The 18,658-nt window shown below is 41.4% G+C and overlaps 1 protein-coding gene across 1 annotated transcript; it reads left to right on the forward strand.

The window, feature by feature from the left end:
- Positions 1-4,516: 4,516 nt before the first annotated feature.
- On the forward strand, positions 4,517-8,079 carry LOC109890949 (mitochondrial import receptor subunit TOM34). Its single transcript, XM_020483132.2, has 8 exons — positions 4,517-4,739; positions 4,964-5,103; positions 5,297-5,393; positions 6,251-6,403; positions 6,557-6,708; positions 6,863-7,010; positions 7,184-7,310; positions 7,396-8,079. The coding sequence occupies exons 2-8, from the start codon at positions 4,974-4,976 to the stop codon at positions 7,495-7,497; spliced, it is 909 nt and encodes a 302-aa protein (XP_020338721.1). The 5' UTR covers positions 4,517-4,739; positions 4,964-4,973; the 3' UTR covers positions 7,498-8,079.
- Positions 8,080-18,658: the final 10,579 nt, after the last annotated feature.

The following is an 18,658-nucleotide window of genomic DNA, read 5'->3' on the forward strand; positions in this document are numbered from 1 at the left end:
TAATCAAGTATTCTCTTTTTGAGTTGATATAAACATCATATCCGTTTACAATAACCCGGATAAGATGCCTGGAATATGCTGATTTTAGACTGGATACTGTGGCATGTCTTATACTGTTTACTGTTGTTTTTCGCTGTCTGCGCAGGCTCAGCTTTGCATATTATAAGTGTTGTGTGATGATGTTTTCATCTGATGGTCAAACATATCACTTCAAAAAGTAGGCTACCTTTACCATAATAATTTGCTTTGCGAATACTCCGTACTGGACCATATAGCCTACTGGCTTAGGCTACTTTCACCCCTAATTTAGCAATAATTATAATATCCAACATTTGGTAGGCCATATTATAATTTCCCATTTATGCTTATGGGGAACACTATGGCTCCTAATTCCTATATCTAGGAAGGTTTGAAAAACACATGGTGCTGAATTCAGACCTTAATGCTTTCCCCTCCAATATTCTCTTAATTCTGAGATATTTGGATGACATTTTCGTGATATATACAGTGACCTAGGGAGAACTTTTGGAATTACATGCTTATCTAAAGTCTATGAATGAACACCTTAATTTCACCATTAACTATGACCTACCACAAATCCGTTTTCTCTCTACAGATCTCTATACGGAACCTACAGACAGGAATACCCTCCAAAGAGGTGGCAGCTTTCGTCCACGTCCACTTATTAAAAGTCTCCCTATAAGTCAATTCAGTCGCATCAGAAGAATACGCAGCTCTGATGCTTCTTATCAGAAACAGACCAGGGACCTCACACAACGGTTTAAGGAAAGGGGGTACAAAGACAATTGGGTAAAACATGCAAATGGTCGTTTTGAAGGACTAACAGTTGGAAAGCCTTCAACAAAAAGTTAAAGGAAAAGCAGAACATGTCCCATCATGCTTCACCCAATACTCACAATTGGGGAAGGCATTTGAGGACATTATCAGGAAGCACTGGTACATTATTGATACTGATAGCAAACCATGCAATAATCTGAGTACAGTGTTGAGACAACAAAGCAGCCAAAAAGATATCTGCCATATTGTGTAGTCAACTTTAGTCAGAAATAACATGATAAATATTAACTTACCTTTGATGATCTTCATCAGAAATGCACTCCCAGGAATCCCAGTTCCACAATAAATGTTTGATTTGTTCGATAAAGTTCATAATTTATGTCCAAATAGCTTATTTTGTTAGGACTTTTGGTAAACAAATCCAAACGTGCGTGCAGTTCCAGCCGAACGTTCGACAAAAAGTTCAAAGAGTTATATTACTGGTCGTAGAAACATGTCAAACTAAGTATAGAATACATTTTTAGGATGTTTTTATCATAAATCTTCAATAATGTTCCAACCGGAGAATTCCTATGTCTGTAGAAAAGCAATGGAACGAGAGCTAACTCTCTCGTGACCGCGCGTCGCGAGCCTGTGGCACTCTGCCAGACACCTGGCTCAATCCCCTCTCATTCTCTCCCCCTTCACAGTAGAAGCCTCAAACAAAGTTCTAAAGACTGTTGATATCTAGTGGAAGCCTTAGGAAGTGCAATATGTCCCCATTTACACTGTGTATTGGAATGGGTTGAAAAATAGTTGAAAAACTACAAACCTCAGATTTCCCACTTCCTGGTTGAATTTTTCTCAGGTTTTCGCCTGCCATATGAGTTCTGTTATACTCACAGACATCATGTGAGTTCTGTCCAATACTACTAATAATATGCATATATTAGCATCTGGGACAGAGTAGCAGGCAGTTTACTCTGGGCACCTTATTCATCCAAGCTACTCAATACTGCCCCCCTGTCACCAAGAAGTTAACGCTTTGCTTGTTTGTTGGTTCGTCAGGAGGACATAGCGGGATTTCTTATAAGCATCTGGGTTAAAGTCCTGCTCCTTGAAAGCGGCAGCTCTACTCTTTAGCTCAGTGCGGATGTTGCCTGTAATCTATCGCTTCTGGTTGGGGTATGTACGTACGGTCACTGTGGGGACGACGTCATCGATGCACTTAGTGATAAAAGCCATCGGGAAGAATCCCGGAACATATTCCAGTCTGTGATAGCAAAACAGTCCTGTAGCTTAGCATCTGCGTCCTCTGACATCTGCGTCCTTTGATATGCGCCCTCTGACCTTGAATGAGTCACTGGTACTTCCTGCTTTAGTTTTTGCTTGTAAGCAGGAATAAGGAGGATAGAGTTATGGTCAGATTTGCCAAATGGAGGGCGAGGGTTTACGGCTATTCCATAGGCAAGGAGTGTAACAGGAAAAGGCAGCCATACCCAAGTATGTGGAAATCGCATGGGCCTCAAGTGTAATCCATGCTTCAGACCTAGTTTTATGAATTATAATTATAATGTTGATGAGTGATGATAAATAAGAAGGTCAGAAGTGCTTTATATGTTCTCGTCTCATGGACAGCGAAGTCCAACCACATTTTGATATAAAACACAGTGGTGAGTTCTGTAGCTAGCACCGGTAATAAACCTAAATGCACAATGATAAGTAGAATCCAGTGATTTAAGTGTGGATGCCGTAGCATGCATGTAGATAATATCCCCATAATCTATAACAGACATAAAAGTAGCTTGCACAATTTGTCTTCTATTTGTAGAGGACAAACATGTCCTGTTTCTATAGAGGAAGCCTAGCTTGATTTTTAGCTGTTTACAAAGTTTGTTAATATGCATTTTAAAAGACAGTTTATCATCCAACCATATCCCTAAGTATTTATATGCAGAGACCTGATTAATTCGAGAGCCATCTAAGCACGTAAGTGCAACTGTATTTTCAAACAACTTTTTGAACCTATTAAAAATCATAAAATGTGTTTTCTTTGCATTTAAAACAAGTTTCAGCTGTATAAAAGAACCTTGTAATATCTTAACATCTGTCTCCAATTGTGATAATGCTTGGTCAGCCGTTTAAGCGATAGAGTACATGATAGTGTTATCAGCATATAAGTACATTTTACACGTTCTTATCTCATCACCGATATTGTTTATGTAGAGAGTGAACAGTAATGGACCAAGTATAGAACCTTGTGGGACCCCTTTAACCAACTCCAATGGCTCTGACTGGATGCCGTTGACTCTAACAGCCTGACTTCTATCCTTTAGATAGTCATGAAACCAATGACAGGCATCCGATCCCAGTCCTATTAACGACAGCTTACGCAAAAGTATCGCATGGTCTACAGTGTCAAAAGCTTTAGACAAATCTACAAGGCGTCATAGTACTTTCTATTATCTAGGGCATTAGTGATATCATTTACAACACGTACAGTGGCCGTAATGGTACTGTGTTTAGGTCTGAAGCCAGATTGATTGCTAGAAAGAGTATTGTTAACAGTTAAAAATGTAACATGCTGGTAGAAATTAGGTAAAACGGATTTAAGTTTCCCTGCATCAAAGTCCCCAGCCACTAGGAGCATGGATGAACTCTGGATGAACATTTTCCCTATACAGCTTGTCTTAGTGCTAGTATCGGGTTGTGGTGGGAAATAGACAGCCACGAAAAATATAGATGAAAACTCTCTTGGTAAATAGTGTGGTCAACAGCTTATCATGAGATACTCTACCTCAAGCGAGCAAAATCTTGAGACTTCCTTAATATTTGATTTTGTGCACCAGCTGTTGTTTACAAATAGACACAGATCGCCACCCCTTGACTTACCGGAGGCAGCTGTTCTATCTTGCCGATGGACCCGAAAACCCCGCCAGCTCTATGTTATCCATGTCGTCGTTCAGCCACGACTCTGTGAAACATAGGATATTAATGTACCGTTGGTAGGATGTCCTTGATCGGAGCTCATCCATTTTGTTATCCAATGATTGCACGTTGGCTAATAGGACTGATGGTAGAGAGGGTTTACTCACTCGTCTACAAATTCTCAGAAGGCAGCCCGACCTGACGGGGATTTGGTCCCATATACCTGAGAAAGCAGTGTATACTTTGCTTTGGATTCATTAAAGAAAAAATCTTTGTCTAGTTCGAGGTGAGTAATCGCAGTTCTGATGTCCAGAATAGATTTTCGGTCATAAGAGACGGTAGCAACAACATTATTTACAAAATAAGTTTTAAAAATAAGTAACAAAAAAACGAGAAAAAATTAACAAAATAACACAGTTGGCATGTAAAACGGCAGCCAGCCCCTACAGCGCCATTCCATTATGGGTGCACTCTGTATTATTCAAAGCTCCATGAAGAGACACCATATATACATTCTACAGACCGCACTGAGTATTCCCTACAATACTTTTACCGTTTTACCTTTTACCATAATAGTTTTTGCTCTATAAGCCAATATGTATTCCATATACAGTTATTCGCACTGTGGCCATTTATTTGACCTTGGTACATATATTAAAACCCACATTTTATGCAAATGTCACTTAAATAGAAACAAATATGAATCATTGTTAATGTTTAGACAATTATTTTTCATAGATCATGAATAATACAGGTAATTGACAAGTTCCTACTATTAAGTGGAGGGCTTTTATTTCGAATGTTTCAAAATGATGTGACCCGGAAGTACTTTATTGTTGCTGAAGACACACTGATGTTGGTTAGCGTGTAAGGAAGACAAATTTTACGCATCTAACTAGATTGTTTAAGATCTTGGTTTTACGTCCTACGTTATTTGTTAGTTAGACGATTTGCGGACGAGTACAGTACAGGAGAGTATAGATAGCTACACAACCAACAGTTTGCCCTGCTATCAACATTATATTCACTAATTGGTAAGTCGACACAGGCTAGCTGCTGGCTAACCACTTCTAAGGAATTAACTAGCTAGCCAGACATATATTTATACAATTATATTCATTATTCAAGGTAAGTATGTAGCTAACTAGCCGTCTGGCTCAGTTTACAATGGATAATAAGTTGTTTTGGTTTGTAAAAGTTGGCTAGCTAGCAAGCTAACGTTAGCTAGCTAACCTTTCTTGTGTCTGTCTTGTTACAGCAAATCAAATATGCCACATAAGCGTCGTTCCCAGTCTTGGACAGAGTTGAAAAAAGCAGGCAACGAATGCTTTAAAACTGGACAATATGGGGAGGCTGCCTGTCTTTACAGCCAGGCGATCAAAGATGTGGAGAAATCAGGTAGGCAGCTAACTAGTCAGCTAACCAGTCAGAATAATCGGCTCAAGGTTCTAGATTAGAATCTAGTGTTTTCTCTGATCTAGCTACGTGTGTTTAAAAAAAAATATTGTGCATAAATTAAGACACGTTTTCTGAAACCAGCACAAGCTTTCCATGTTCTGATAGATTGTTACCACTGTAAATTAATTTACAGGAAAGAATTCAGAGGATCTTAGTATCCTGTATTCTAACCGTGCAGCCAGTTATCTGAAGGATGGAAATTGTGCGGAGTGTGTGAAGGACTGCACAGTGTAAGTAGCCTACATTGTAGACATGATGTTTTGTGGTAGGCCACGTAGACCTAGATCTTCTGCTCTATAGGTAGTTCTAGCCCAATATTGGACTAAAGGTGCATGATGTTACTCCTTAGACCTTACATGTTTTGTTTAAAGGGTGAATTAGCTCCTGGAAGCCTAAACAGCCAAATACTCCATCAAAACGTGAATCGATTCTCTACTGCGGTACGGTTCTAGAAACGTAAAACCCTCAACTCAAAATAATTTCACAAATGCAAAATACAGTACACTTTTAACCAGTTTTAACAGTTGCAGCTGACAGTATTTTTCAGTGACAACACGTTTGTGGTGTCTGTCTTCTGTTTACACACAGGTGTTCAGAGATGCAGATAGCTAATTATCACAGGTAGTCCACTCTGTTTTCCATCTGTTTTCTTTAAACAAGAGCTGTGACATGGAAATATGGCCGTGGGAAGCCTAACCCTATAAAAGTGTGTATCAATTTAACCTTTTGTTTTTTGAAAATGATTTCTCGCCAATATGAAAGATAAGGTACTTATTCTTCCAAAACCGTACTGCAAGCAATGCGTGTTAATGTTAAGACCGAGCGTCGTGGCTCTTAACAAAACTCTGCCCTACAGAAGACGCCTTCGTCCAATGATTTTTATGTGTAATGTAATGGAATTGAGTCATGATCAAGGGCTACAGGTGGTTCATACTGCTGAAGTAACACTCTTAACTAAAACATATCAACAGCATCTTTTCCCAATACTTTAGTAGCTCATTACTTTGTTTGCTGTTGAATAGGTTCTGTATTTTTTGTACTTACTATTGCAGCAACACTCGTACCTAAAACACTTTTTATATTCTAGCTCTCTTGACTTGGTTCCGTTTGGCATTAAGCCTCTCCTTCGCCGGGGTGCAGCTTATGAAGCCCTTGAGAGATACAGATTAGCCTACGTGGACTACAAGACGGCCTTACAGATAGACTGTCACATACCTGCAGCCCAAGATGGTACCAACAGGTATAACATGTTGCACATATCCATTTTAACTTATTTTTGTTCACTAAAAGCCTTCAAGTCCATTAACTTCTGAAAACTTCTCAATGTCATGCATAGGGGACATAATCAAGATGGTGGAATTTTGTACAACTGGATAACTCCTTTTCCTTCCAGAATGACAAAGTGTCTGACAGAGGTGGATGGACACTCCTGGCGAGAGAAGCTCCCACCCATTCCCATTGTTCCAATGGCCGTCAAAGAAAACTTTTCTCAGGCAACATGCCAAACGACACAACACAATGGCACCAGAGAAAAATATAAATCCGGTTTGTCTTTCATATGATTGTCTGGTTTTGCTGTCCAAATATGAATAGAAACAGAAAACTGTTAATAATCTTCTTTGCACAACCTGTAACAGATGTATACATAAGTGTACAGAAATAGTAGTCCCAAAAATAAGATATCAATTTTTTTCCCCAGTCCCAGGAGAGGATGTCATAAAAAAAGCCCTATACCTGAAAGAGGAAGGCAATGCACTGGTGAAAAAAGCAGAGTACAAGAAAGCCATAGAGAAATACACTCAGAGCCTCAAACACAATCCCTCAGAAATCACAACCTACACAAATAGGTGAGGCTCATGTCTGTCTGATATGTAGACAAATTACCATAGAAACATTGTACGGGAGTTGTATTCCCATCTCTGCATTGTCATATAATTCTGTGAAATTGTCCAGCTCCTGTCAGACTTGGAATGTGCATAATTCCTATGTTGGGACTAATTTGTACCTTTGTACTGAATAGGGCACTCTGCTACCTCTCTGTAAAGATGTACAAGGAGGCAGTGCGAGATTGTGGAGAGGCCCTGCAGCTCGACCCAGCTAATATCAAGGCACTGTACAGACAAGCTCAAGCACACAAGGAGCTGAAAGTGAGAGACTTTCCGATGAACAAGAAATGCATTGTATGTACCTGTTTTAGCATTTTGTTTGATTTGTGTTCATTTTGCCCTTCAGGACTACAAAGCTTGCGTGGAAGATCTAAACAGCTTGCTGAAAGTTGAGCCAAAGAACACAGCCGCACAGAATTTACTGCTGAAAGTGCAAAATAAAAAGTGAGCTTGTGATTCGGATGCCTGTGGATGTGAAGGACCCTATGCTGACCTGGTGTACATGCCTGAAGTGCCTGTGTTCACTCACAGAAGCAGTTTTTCCTATCTATTTCCTGGCCTCTAACTTAAAGTATTAAGTTTTCTTTTTTTTTTTACAACCAAATCTCTATTTTTGATGTGGAATTGATTTGCTCTTTGGGGAAAGTGTTTCTCTAAAAGAAGTGAAATCAGAAAAAAAGGTCTCTGGACCCTTCTGTAAACATGACATTTACATGACAATTTTTTAAAGATTTGGTTGTAAAAAATTATCTGTTAAACTCACTCAAGTTGGAGTATTGCTGTGACTACTAAAGAGGAAGCACAGTGAATGCATTGCATATTTAGCCTTCATGTACATCATGCAATCACTGCATGAAACTGGAAATATAGCATTCAACAATTGTTGAATAACAAGGACTATGCATCTGTACTGTATTTCCAATAGTATAATAACTGATTGTTTGATAAATGTTTCATTTATGTTAGTCATGTCGTGATCAATAAAATGACTTGTAAATTAAAGGGATAATTCACCCAAATAACAAAATTACATATTGGTTTGGTATTTTATTAGGATCCCCATTAACTGTTGCAAAAGCAGCAGCTACTCTTCCTGGGGTCCACACAAAACATGACATAATACTGCTGAAAGTGCAAAATAGACAAGGATAGAACTCTACATTAAAAAAAAAAAGGCACACGTAGCCTACATATCAATGAATACACACTATCTAGGTCAAGTAGGGGTGAGGTGTTGCTTTATTAGTTTTTTTGAAACCAGGTTTGCTGTTTATTTGTGTAATATGGAGATGGAAGGAAGTTCCATGCAATAAGGGCTCTATATAATACTGTATGCTTTCTTGAATTTGTTCTGGATTTGGGGACTGAAAAGGCCCCAGGTGGCATGTCTGGTGGGGTAAGTGTGTCAGAGCTGTGTGTAAATTGACAATTTGGGATTTCCAACACAAACATGTTTCTTATAAAAAGAAGTGATGCAGTCAGTCTCTCCTCAAGCTGCACATTTTGCTCTTGTAAATCAGAGGGCTGATATAAATACAAGAGAGACTGGCAAGCATAGTATTTATATTTGCCCTCTGATTTACAATGAAGAGCAAAACGTGCCGCTCTGTTCTGGGCCAGCTGCAGCTGAACTAGGTCTTTCCTTGCAGCACTGGACCACACGACTGGACAATAATCAAGATTAGACAAAACTAGAGCCTGCAGATCTTGGTTTTTGGAGTGTGGTGTCAAAAAAGCAGAGCATCTCTTTATCACAGACAGACCGCTCCCCATCTTTACAACCATTGAATCTATCCGATATGTAATTTATAGACCCACAGTGTATTGCATTGGGACCAATGGAATGGGTGGAGTAGAAAGGCCTGCTGGGTATTTAGACTCCTGTCATCCAAGACATAACACCATATAAATTGGGTCTGTAGAATATTATGTTCTTTACATTCATTTACTTAAGCTCCAACAATTTCTCAGTGTGCTCCACCTTATAATATTATGTATCTTATATAAAGTAGTAATTCGCTTTAGTTTAGAAAGTGTTTTTTTAACATTCTTTTCACATAATGCGTTATGCAAAGCTGCAAAAAAAATTTGATTTCGTACTGTATCATAGAAAGAGTGTTTTACTGCAGACTTTTATTTTGAAGGCAAAATCGAAAAACCGGAAGTATAGTGTTGCTGCTGGGACACTAATGTTGCATTCATGACGCTAATCTAACCAACCACCAGCCTCTTTTCAGAAGCAAGTTCACTTCTGTTCTGGGAAAGGAGGCGCAGGCTATCACAAGAACATGTACTTGCTCAAGTCGGCTCTTGTATGGTGTTAGATTTCCTTTCCGGTTCTTCCTTTCATTGGACAGGGGCTTGCCTCGTTTCTATTTGAAGATCAGGCTGGATGACCAGTAACCCATCCAGTGTTACTCTCACCAGCAGACATGTAGCTAAAATCCTTAACAGAAAAACACAGAACAGTTTGTCCTTGAAATTAAACAGTTAAAACGAGAGTTTCTATTGGAGAAATTCTAAGTAGGTCCCTCCCCATTCTGTTCGCTTCCGCTTAAGAAACGTTTTGCAACAGAATATGCGTAATGAATACCACCCATCTGTCATACTTTCTCTCAATTACTTTCTCCACTGCTCATGAGGCCACTCAGGGATCTGGTGCCAATCACTTGAACAACACTGCTGTTAGTAGGCCTATCAGTCAAAGAAATGTATGTAAGTCCTTTTTGACATTGGTTGAAGTACTTTACACCATGACAATAACCCAGGGTTATGTCTTGAAATGATACAGCGTTTGTAAAATTGATTTCAAAAGTTTATTTTAGCTAACACTTTTCCTAACCTGAACCTAATTATCCTAACCTGCTGTGTAAGTTCTCCTAAACCTGCTACCAAAAGTCAAATTTGACAGCTGTACCCTAGACAAAACCATAACCCAGCCCAGTGCCATAAAACCAGCCTAAAGAGCAAGCAGAAGCAGGTGGCAAGCAAACACTACATGGAAGGAATATATGGGTTGTTCCACAAATTGAGTGCCTTTTGGGACCTTTTGATATTTTAAGTAAAAATTGTGCACAAGTATTACATTTCTTATTTGTGTCCTTTAGTAGTGGTTTCTTTGCAGTAATTCGACTAGGCCTGATTCACGCAGTCTCCTCTGAACAGTTGATGTTGAGATGTGTCTGTTACTTGAACTCTGTGAAGCATGTATTTGGGCTGCAATCTGAGGTGCAGTTAACTCTAATGAACTTATCCTCTGCAGCAGAGGTAACTCTGGGTCTTCCTTTCCTGTGGCGGTCCTCATGAGAGACAGTTTTATCATAGCGCTTGATGGTTTATGCGACTGTACAACGTTCTTGAAATGTTCTGATTGACTGACCTTCATGTCTTTAAGTAATGATGGATTGACGTTTCTCTTTGCTTATTTGAGCTGTTCTTGTCATAATAAGGACTTGGTATTTCACCGAATAGGGCTATCTTCTGTGTACCACCCATACCTTGTCACAACACAACTGATTGGCTCAAACTCATTAAGAAGAAAATAAATTCCACGAATTAACAAGGCACACCTGTTAATTGAAATGCATTTCACACCTGCTCCTGTGCGTCCACTATTTGTATCCTTAGATTAATCTTTGAAAATCACTAAAAATACATAACTTCTATCAATGCAATTATCAACCAATTTCCCTATATCACTGACCAATCTTTCCTTTTCTCTACCAAGGTTCAATCAACAAGCTATGTGAGGGTGGGGGGAGTTGAAATATGCCTTGCATGGCTACACAAGTATATTGCTAGCTGAAGTATCTGAAGTATCTGCCTTCTTAACAACACTATCAACAAGGCAGGTCCTCCAGGTCCTAGATTTCTTGCACCTGGACTACTGTTCAGTAGTGTGGTCAGGTGGCACAAAGAGGGACTTGGGAAAATTGCAGTTTGCTCAGAACAGGGCAGCACGGCTGGCCCTTAAAAGTACACCGAGAGCTAACATTAATGACATGCATGTCAATCTCTCCTGGCTCAAAGTGGAACTAAGATTGACTTCATCATTACTTGTTTTTGTAAGAGGTGTTGATGAGCTGAATGTATCGAGCTGTCTGTTTAAAATACTAGCACACAGCTCGGGCACCCATGCATACCCAACAAGACATGTCACCACAGGTCTTTTCACAGTCCCCAGAACAGACTATGGGAGGCGCACAGTACTACATAGAGCCATGACTACATGGAACTCTATTCCACATCAGGTAACTGATGCAAGCAGTATAATGAGATTGAAAAAGCTGGTAAAAATACACCTTATGGAACAATGGGGACTGTGAAGAGACACACACAAAGGTACAAACACATGCATATGCACACATTGTGATATTGTTGTATGGTGGTATTGAACATTTTGTGCTGTGGATATGTGGTGATGTAGGGATGTTAAATGATGTGCTGTTTTATCTTTAGCTCATTCAGTACAAACATAGTTCACTATTTTATCAGCAGCTAATGGGGATACCTAATAAATACAAATTCAAATATTAAAAGTAGTTAAACCTTTGCCCCGGTTTGTAATTATACAAGGAACAAACATAACATGGTGTCAGACTGGTCGTCACTATGAAGAGAGAGAAAAAAGAAAGGATTAACTCTGCAAATTTCCACGACGGAAATGGAACATTCTGTCACAAGTGAAGTGACGTGAGTAGTCGAAGATGCTAGCTAGCAAGAGCGATGCCAACGAGCCGCAGTAAGCGAGAGTGACAGCAGTGAGAACGGGGCTGCTGCATGGGAATCTGTTGACAAGCAAGTTGATGAGCAACTTACCAAAGTAAGACAAATTGAAACTACCTGTTCTTTGAGTGTTTCCCGTCATGGATAGGCTTAGTCCTCCTACTCCTATGCAGTTAACAGGCAATCTAGCTGACAATTGGAAACGTTTAACAGGCAGAGATTCAATATCTACCAGCAGCTAGTGGAGCAGGGGGAGATGATGACAAATTGAAAGAGGATGCATTGGACATTTACAATAGTTTTCAGCTAGATGAGGCAAACTTGACATTGACTGTACTCATGGCTACATTTTAGGAGTACTTAATACCAAGCCAGAAAATCACATTTGAGAGGTACAAGTTTCTCTCATGATGAGAAACAGGGAGTCCGTTTTGACCAGTACTTGGCTGAGCTGAACACACTGAGCAAAACATGTCAATTAGAAAATCTGAAAGGCTCACTAGAGAAAGACAGGATAGTCTGTGGCATACTTGGTAATGGACTCAAGGAGAGATTGCTGCGTGTGCTAGATTTAACTTTGGATAAACCCGTGAATATGTATCGACCAGCTGAAACCACCAGTGCACAAGCTAAAGAGCTGCGCAAGGATGAGACATCAGTGCAATAAAAAGAGAGGAGGAACCCACACAAGGCTTTTACAAAACCAAGCAAAAGACAAAAATAAAAACATTATATGGAAAATGTGGAATTATACACAAGCCAAGAAATTGCCCTGCATATGGAAAATAGTGTAACAACTGTGGGGAAATGAATAATTTCTCAAAATGCTGCAAAGCTGAGGCTACAAAGAAAAAGATTCACACAGTCAAAGAGGAGACTGAAGAGTTCTTTGTTGATTCTGTGTAAATATGCAATGCAGTTCAAGCTGAATGGATTGTGCCATTGACTGTGAATTAAACTATAATACCAGTCAAGCTCGATACTGGACCTCAGGTAAACCTGTTGTCGCTGGATGACTAAAAACACTGAAAGTGAAGAGCAAAATACACCCGGTGAAAATCAAGGTTACTGGTTATACTGGGGAGTACCACTCAAAGGAAACTGCAAAGTAACTTTACTGGACAAAGGCAAACAGTTCAAACAGCTGTTGATCAGCCTATCCTAGGAATAAGTGCATGTGAAAAGCTCAATTTGGTGAAGAGTGTATGTAGTGACATCACAGACTAAAAATGACCAAGAATGCCTACTGAATGAGTATGAGGACGTGTTTGAGGGTCTCGGATGTTTACCTGAAGAACACAAAATATATACTGATGACAAAATTAGTCCAGTTGTGCATGCATGCAGAAAAATTCTATTTGCACTGAGGAAAAAGCTCAAGGGGGAACTCGGATGCATGGAAAAGTTGGGCGTCATCACAAAAATGGATGAACTTACAGATTGGGTAAGCTCACTGGTTATTGTGTTGAAAAAGAATGGCGATCTCGGGATATGTCTAGACTCGAGAGATCTCAACAAAGCTATCAAGCGAGAGCATTTGAAGTTGCCAACCAGAGAAGAGATAATGCTGCAGTTTTCTGGAGCAAGGTGGTTCAGTAAGCTTGATGCCTCATCAGGATTCTGGCAAATAATGCTAGATGATGCAAGCTCAAGGCTATGCACATTCCACACACCTGAGGGCAGGTACAGATTTCTGTGTCTACCATATGGGATTCGCTCAGTGCCAGAGGTCTACCACAAAACAATCCACATGATCTTTGAGCACATTCCAGGAGTGGAGACCATGATGGATGACATCATCGTCTGGGGGTCCACAAAAGAAGAACACGACGCGAGAGTGAGACAAGTGAGACAAGTCAACCTGAAATTAAGCAAAGACAAATGCGAGTTTGGTGTGAAAACACTTCCCTTCGTGGGAGATGTACTTTCAGAGGACGGTGTCAAACCAGACCCAAGGAAAACATCAGTTATCAAAAACATGGAGTGCCCGAAGAAGAAGGACGACGTGAGACGCTTCATGGGCATGATCACCTACCTTGCAAAGTTCATGCCTCAACTGTCAGCACAGTCTGCTCCACTCTGATGTCTTCTGGAACAGAAAAATGAATGGGAATGGTCCCATGAACAGGAAAACTGCTTCAAAAACCTGAAGAAGACAATCACAGAAGAGCTAGTGCTCAGGTTCTATGATCCAGAGAAAAGCAAAAGGATTTCTGCAGACGCGTCACAGTTTGGCCTGGGAGCAGTTCTTCTGCAACAGCATGACGACACATGGCAACCTGTCCCTTATGCGTCCAGAGCCTTGACAGGCGCAGAGACAAGGTATGCACAAATAGAGCACATACACGCGCGAAAGGTTTTACCAATACATATACGGACAAGCTTTTGAAGTAGAAACCGACCACAAACCATTGGTGTCAATCATATCTAAGCCACCGAATGATTGTCCAATGAGAATCCAGAAAATGTTGATCAGACTGCAAAAGTATGATGTGAAGATGATCTACACCACGGGAAAGTTCATGTTCACCTACGACACTCTTTCTCGAGCAGTCGGCAAGAAAGAGAGTGCCGACACACAGAAAAACACTAGATTTAGGCCTACGTCGACATCATTGTAGCATAGCATCACTTCCTGTGTCTTCTGAGAGAATGGAGCAGATCAAAAGAGAGACTGCAGCTGACCAAACAATGACAGAGTTGAAAGAAACAATACTGATAGGATGGCCTGCACAGAAAAACAACTGTCCAAGGAGAATACAGGATTACTGGATGTGCAGAGCAGAGCTCACCATTGTGGTTGACATAGTGTTCAACCAGACCACTGCTTCATGTGAACTGTGTTTGACCTACAGGCCAAGGCAGCAAGCAGAACCGCCATGAGGACTTGCTACCACCCAGAGGTGCTCACAAAGTCAAACTCGCAAAGGAAAAACAGAAAGACAAACAAAATCAAAAGTGCAAGACCCTTACCTGAACTGAAACCTGGAGATCATGTATGACTCCGAGACATCCCTACAGGAAGCTGGATGCAGCAAGGGTGTGTGCAGAGAGAAGTTGCACCACGATCCTATGAGATCCAAACGGAGCATGGATCACAACTGAGATGAAACAGAGTGGATCTAAGGCTTCAGACATTCACTCAAGGGACAGGAGGATACTGCTGAAGCGTCAAATGCCTTTAGCAATGGACAATTCAGGCAGAACTGACAACAAATGCTGTCCTCCAACTGCTTCAGGAAGCACTTCAGCAGAATGACAAAATAGGACTGATAGCACTGCCTCAAGGAATACCATTGTCAACTATGGAGTTGACAATGGTATTCCTTAAGGCAGTGCTATCAGTCCTATTTTGTTCAACATTATGATTAATAATATGGTTCAGATCAAATGGATCCTATTTTAACTCGAAAAGAGTGATTAAATAAGAATGCCAAAATCCAGGTATATAATCTCCCACCAATACCAAGTCTTTCCATCTTAATCAGTAGGCCTTCTCTCCACATAGTGTCACAAGGTTTTCAATGTCAAAAAAGACAGTAGCGTGGCGGGCCGGGCTAATGAGACAAGATAGTAGCTACAAAAACAATTGGATACCACCAAATTGGGAAGAAAAAAAAGGACAGTAGCCATTACTTTTCCAACTTCATTCCCCACCTTTACTAATGCACTGAAGTTGATCTACCTGTACAGAATCCACTTTGACATTGACTCAATAAACCTCTATGGGGCTCCCGAGTGGCGCAGTGGTCTAAGACACTGCATCTCAGTGCAAGAGGTGTCACTGCAGTAACTGATTTGAATCCAGGCTGCATCACATCCGGTCTTGACTGGGAGTCCCATAGGGTGGTGCACAATTGGCCCAGCGTCGTCCAGGTTTGGCCGTGGTAGGCCGTCATTGTAAATAAGAATTTGTTCTTAACTGACTTGCCTAGGTAAATAAAGGTTCAATTAAAATGTGCTTTATTTAGTTCCAGGAAATATGACAATCATCTTTTCCATCAGTTTAACAATCAGCACATGAAGGGTCTTTACCAGGCTTTACAAAAGGTAATATTACTGCCAGTAGGAGGACGAATTGTTTTGTCATGAGCATGGCCTTATTTCTATTACAGCAGGTTGGATGACTGTTATTCATATTCCATTCACCCAGTTCAATGTAACATCGATAGGTTTAGGCTACTACATGATACTCTAATTTTCCCTGTACCTGTAGTCTATGAATGAACGTTTACAATGTAGGTGCACACAGGTCAAGAGACATTTTTAGATGACAGACAGTGACACATTGTAATGCCCGGGGTGTAGTGGAGGAGGAAGTCAGGCGCAGGAAGCAGAGAGTTCAGGGTAGCACTACTTTTAATACACCACACCGGCGAAACAACGCCAACCCAAACAAACGCCCCAAACACGGAGAACTTTAAACAGTACAGCAAAATACACACACACGGACAACGGTGACCTACAGTCGTGTACAACCGTACACTGAAAATAATCCCGCACAACCAGCAGGCGGGCTGGTTGGTAAATAAAGCCCAACCATTTATCCTAACTAAACACAGGTGCAACTAATAAACAGAAAAGCGGGGAAAAGGGATCAGTGGCAGCTAGTAGGCCGGTGACGACGACCGCCGAGCGCCACCTGAACAGGAAGGGGAGCCACCTTCGGTAGGAGTCGTGACACACATGGACAGACAGTGACACATTCAATACAGCCTTTCATACTCGTGCCTGCATCTAGCTTATCTAGGGTGTAATCATTAGTCCAACAGTTGCAAACGATAGTTTCTATGCGACAAATTCAGGTATTTATTTTCAATGAACAACACATCAGCTGTATGTGACCAGGCGAAAAAACCTTTCCAAACCAAACCATGTCATAACCTCGAAACATAGCCTACATCGTTGTCCCCATATTAGCTAAAGTAACGTCCTAGTCAACATAACAAATAGAACTAATGCGCTAGTCCACCCGCTACAATCATGCAGTAATGTTACATTGTATAGTCAGTAAGCAGTTACGCCGGCGGGCCCCGGTGGCAATAAATTAATAAAACCAAAAGCCTTGGCTTGGAAGAGTTCCAGTGTTGTGTTGGATAATCATAGCCAGCTAGCTAATATAGCATCCCTCTGTTTGAGCCAAGTGTTTGAGTAACTAAACTAGCCAGCTGCATTTGCTAGCTAAGAAACATTAAGTGAAACTTGCTTCTCCTTCAATTAATTTGTTCAAAACTGTTCAACTATTGTCTTTCTCTCTCTTTGAGTCAACTATTCACCACATTTTATGCACTGCAGTGCTAGCTAGCTGTAGCTTATGCTTTCAGTACTAGATTCATTCTCTGATCCTTTGATTGGGTGGACAACATGTCAGTTCATGCTACAAGAGCTCTGATAGGTTGGAGGACGTCCTCCGGCAGTTGTCATAATTACTGTGGAAGTCTGTGGAAGGGGGTGAGAACCACGAGCGTCCTAGGTTTTGTATTGAAGTCAATGTACCAAGAGGAGGATGAAAGATAGCTGTCCTCCGGCTACACCATGATGCTACCCTACAGAGTGCCGTTGAGGCTACTGTAGACCTTCATTGCAAAATAGTTTTAATCAATTATTTGGTGACGTGAATATATTTAGTATAGTTTCATCTAAAAAGGATAACTTTTTTATGTTTTAGAGGATGGTCCTCCCCTTCCTCCTCTGAGGAGCCTCTGCAGATTACTGCACATTTCCAAGAAGAAGAGTATAACCCCCTCACTCCAAATCTTGTCGCTTATTATCCCCGGTGTATATATCCCTGTGTTCCCTCTCTCTCTGTGCCAGTTCATCTTGTTTGCCAAGTCAGCCAGCAGTTTTCCTTGCTCCTATTTTTTTCCCAGTCTCTTTTGGTTCTAGTCCTCCTGGTTTCGACCCTTGCCTGTCCTGACTCCGAACTCGCCTGCCTGACCAGTATGCCTGTTCTGTCTTCGAGCCTGCCTATCATCTTGTACTGTTTGGACTCTGATTTAGTTACTGAACCCCTGCCTGCCCTGACCTCGAGACTGCCTTTCGTCTGGTACTGTTTTGGACTCTGACCCAGTTTACGAACTCTCGCCTGTCCCCGACCTACCTTTTGCCTACCCCTTGGATTAATAAATATCGGCGCTCAACCATCTGCTTCCTGTGTCTGCATTTGGGTCTCCCCTTGTGTCCTTATAGTACGAACTGGCCATGACAGACCCAGCAGACTTGGACCAGCTCCGTCACACTGCCTCCCTGCAGGGAGCCACCATTGGGAGGCATGAGGAGCTACTTCAGAGCCTTTTGGAAGGGCTGCATTCCCTGACAGAATGCCACGTCCAAGGGTTCAAGGCTATAATGGAGCAAATCTGTGAATCAGCTCATAGGCAGCACGTCCCCTCTGAGACCTCCCAGTAACCTTTTTACTACTGGTGGATTTAGTCAACCTACTCCGGCTCCCCGAGAACCCCACTTACCTCCTGCGGAGCGTTATGCAGGCAATTCTGGTACCTGCCGGCCGTTCCTTTCCCAGTGCTCCCTCATCTCCGAACTCCAGTCCTCTTCATTCCCGTCAGACCGATCAAAGATGGTGTATTTAATCAAACTAATGTCTGGAAACTACTGCAGGTACATCAGAACTCCCATAGCGTGGCAGACTACGCAGTAGATTTTGCACATTGGCCGCTGAGAGTTCATGGAATCCGGAGGCTCTGTTTGACACCGTCCACCATGGACTGTCGGAGGGGCTAAAGGACGAGCTCGCAGCTCGGGAAATAACACTGGACCTCGATTCCCTTATCGCCCCTTCGATTAGGATTGATGGGTGCCCACGAGAAAGCCGGTGTGAGTGGAGGTCGGGCCTCGGGAACACTCGTTTGTCTGATGCTGGCACT

The sequence above is a fragment of the Oncorhynchus kisutch genome, linkage group LG1 (genome assembly GCF_002021735.2).
Source record: "Oncorhynchus kisutch isolate 150728-3 linkage group LG1, Okis_V2, whole genome shotgun sequence".
Taxonomy (NCBI): domain Eukaryota; kingdom Metazoa; phylum Chordata; class Actinopteri; order Salmoniformes; family Salmonidae; genus Oncorhynchus; species Oncorhynchus kisutch.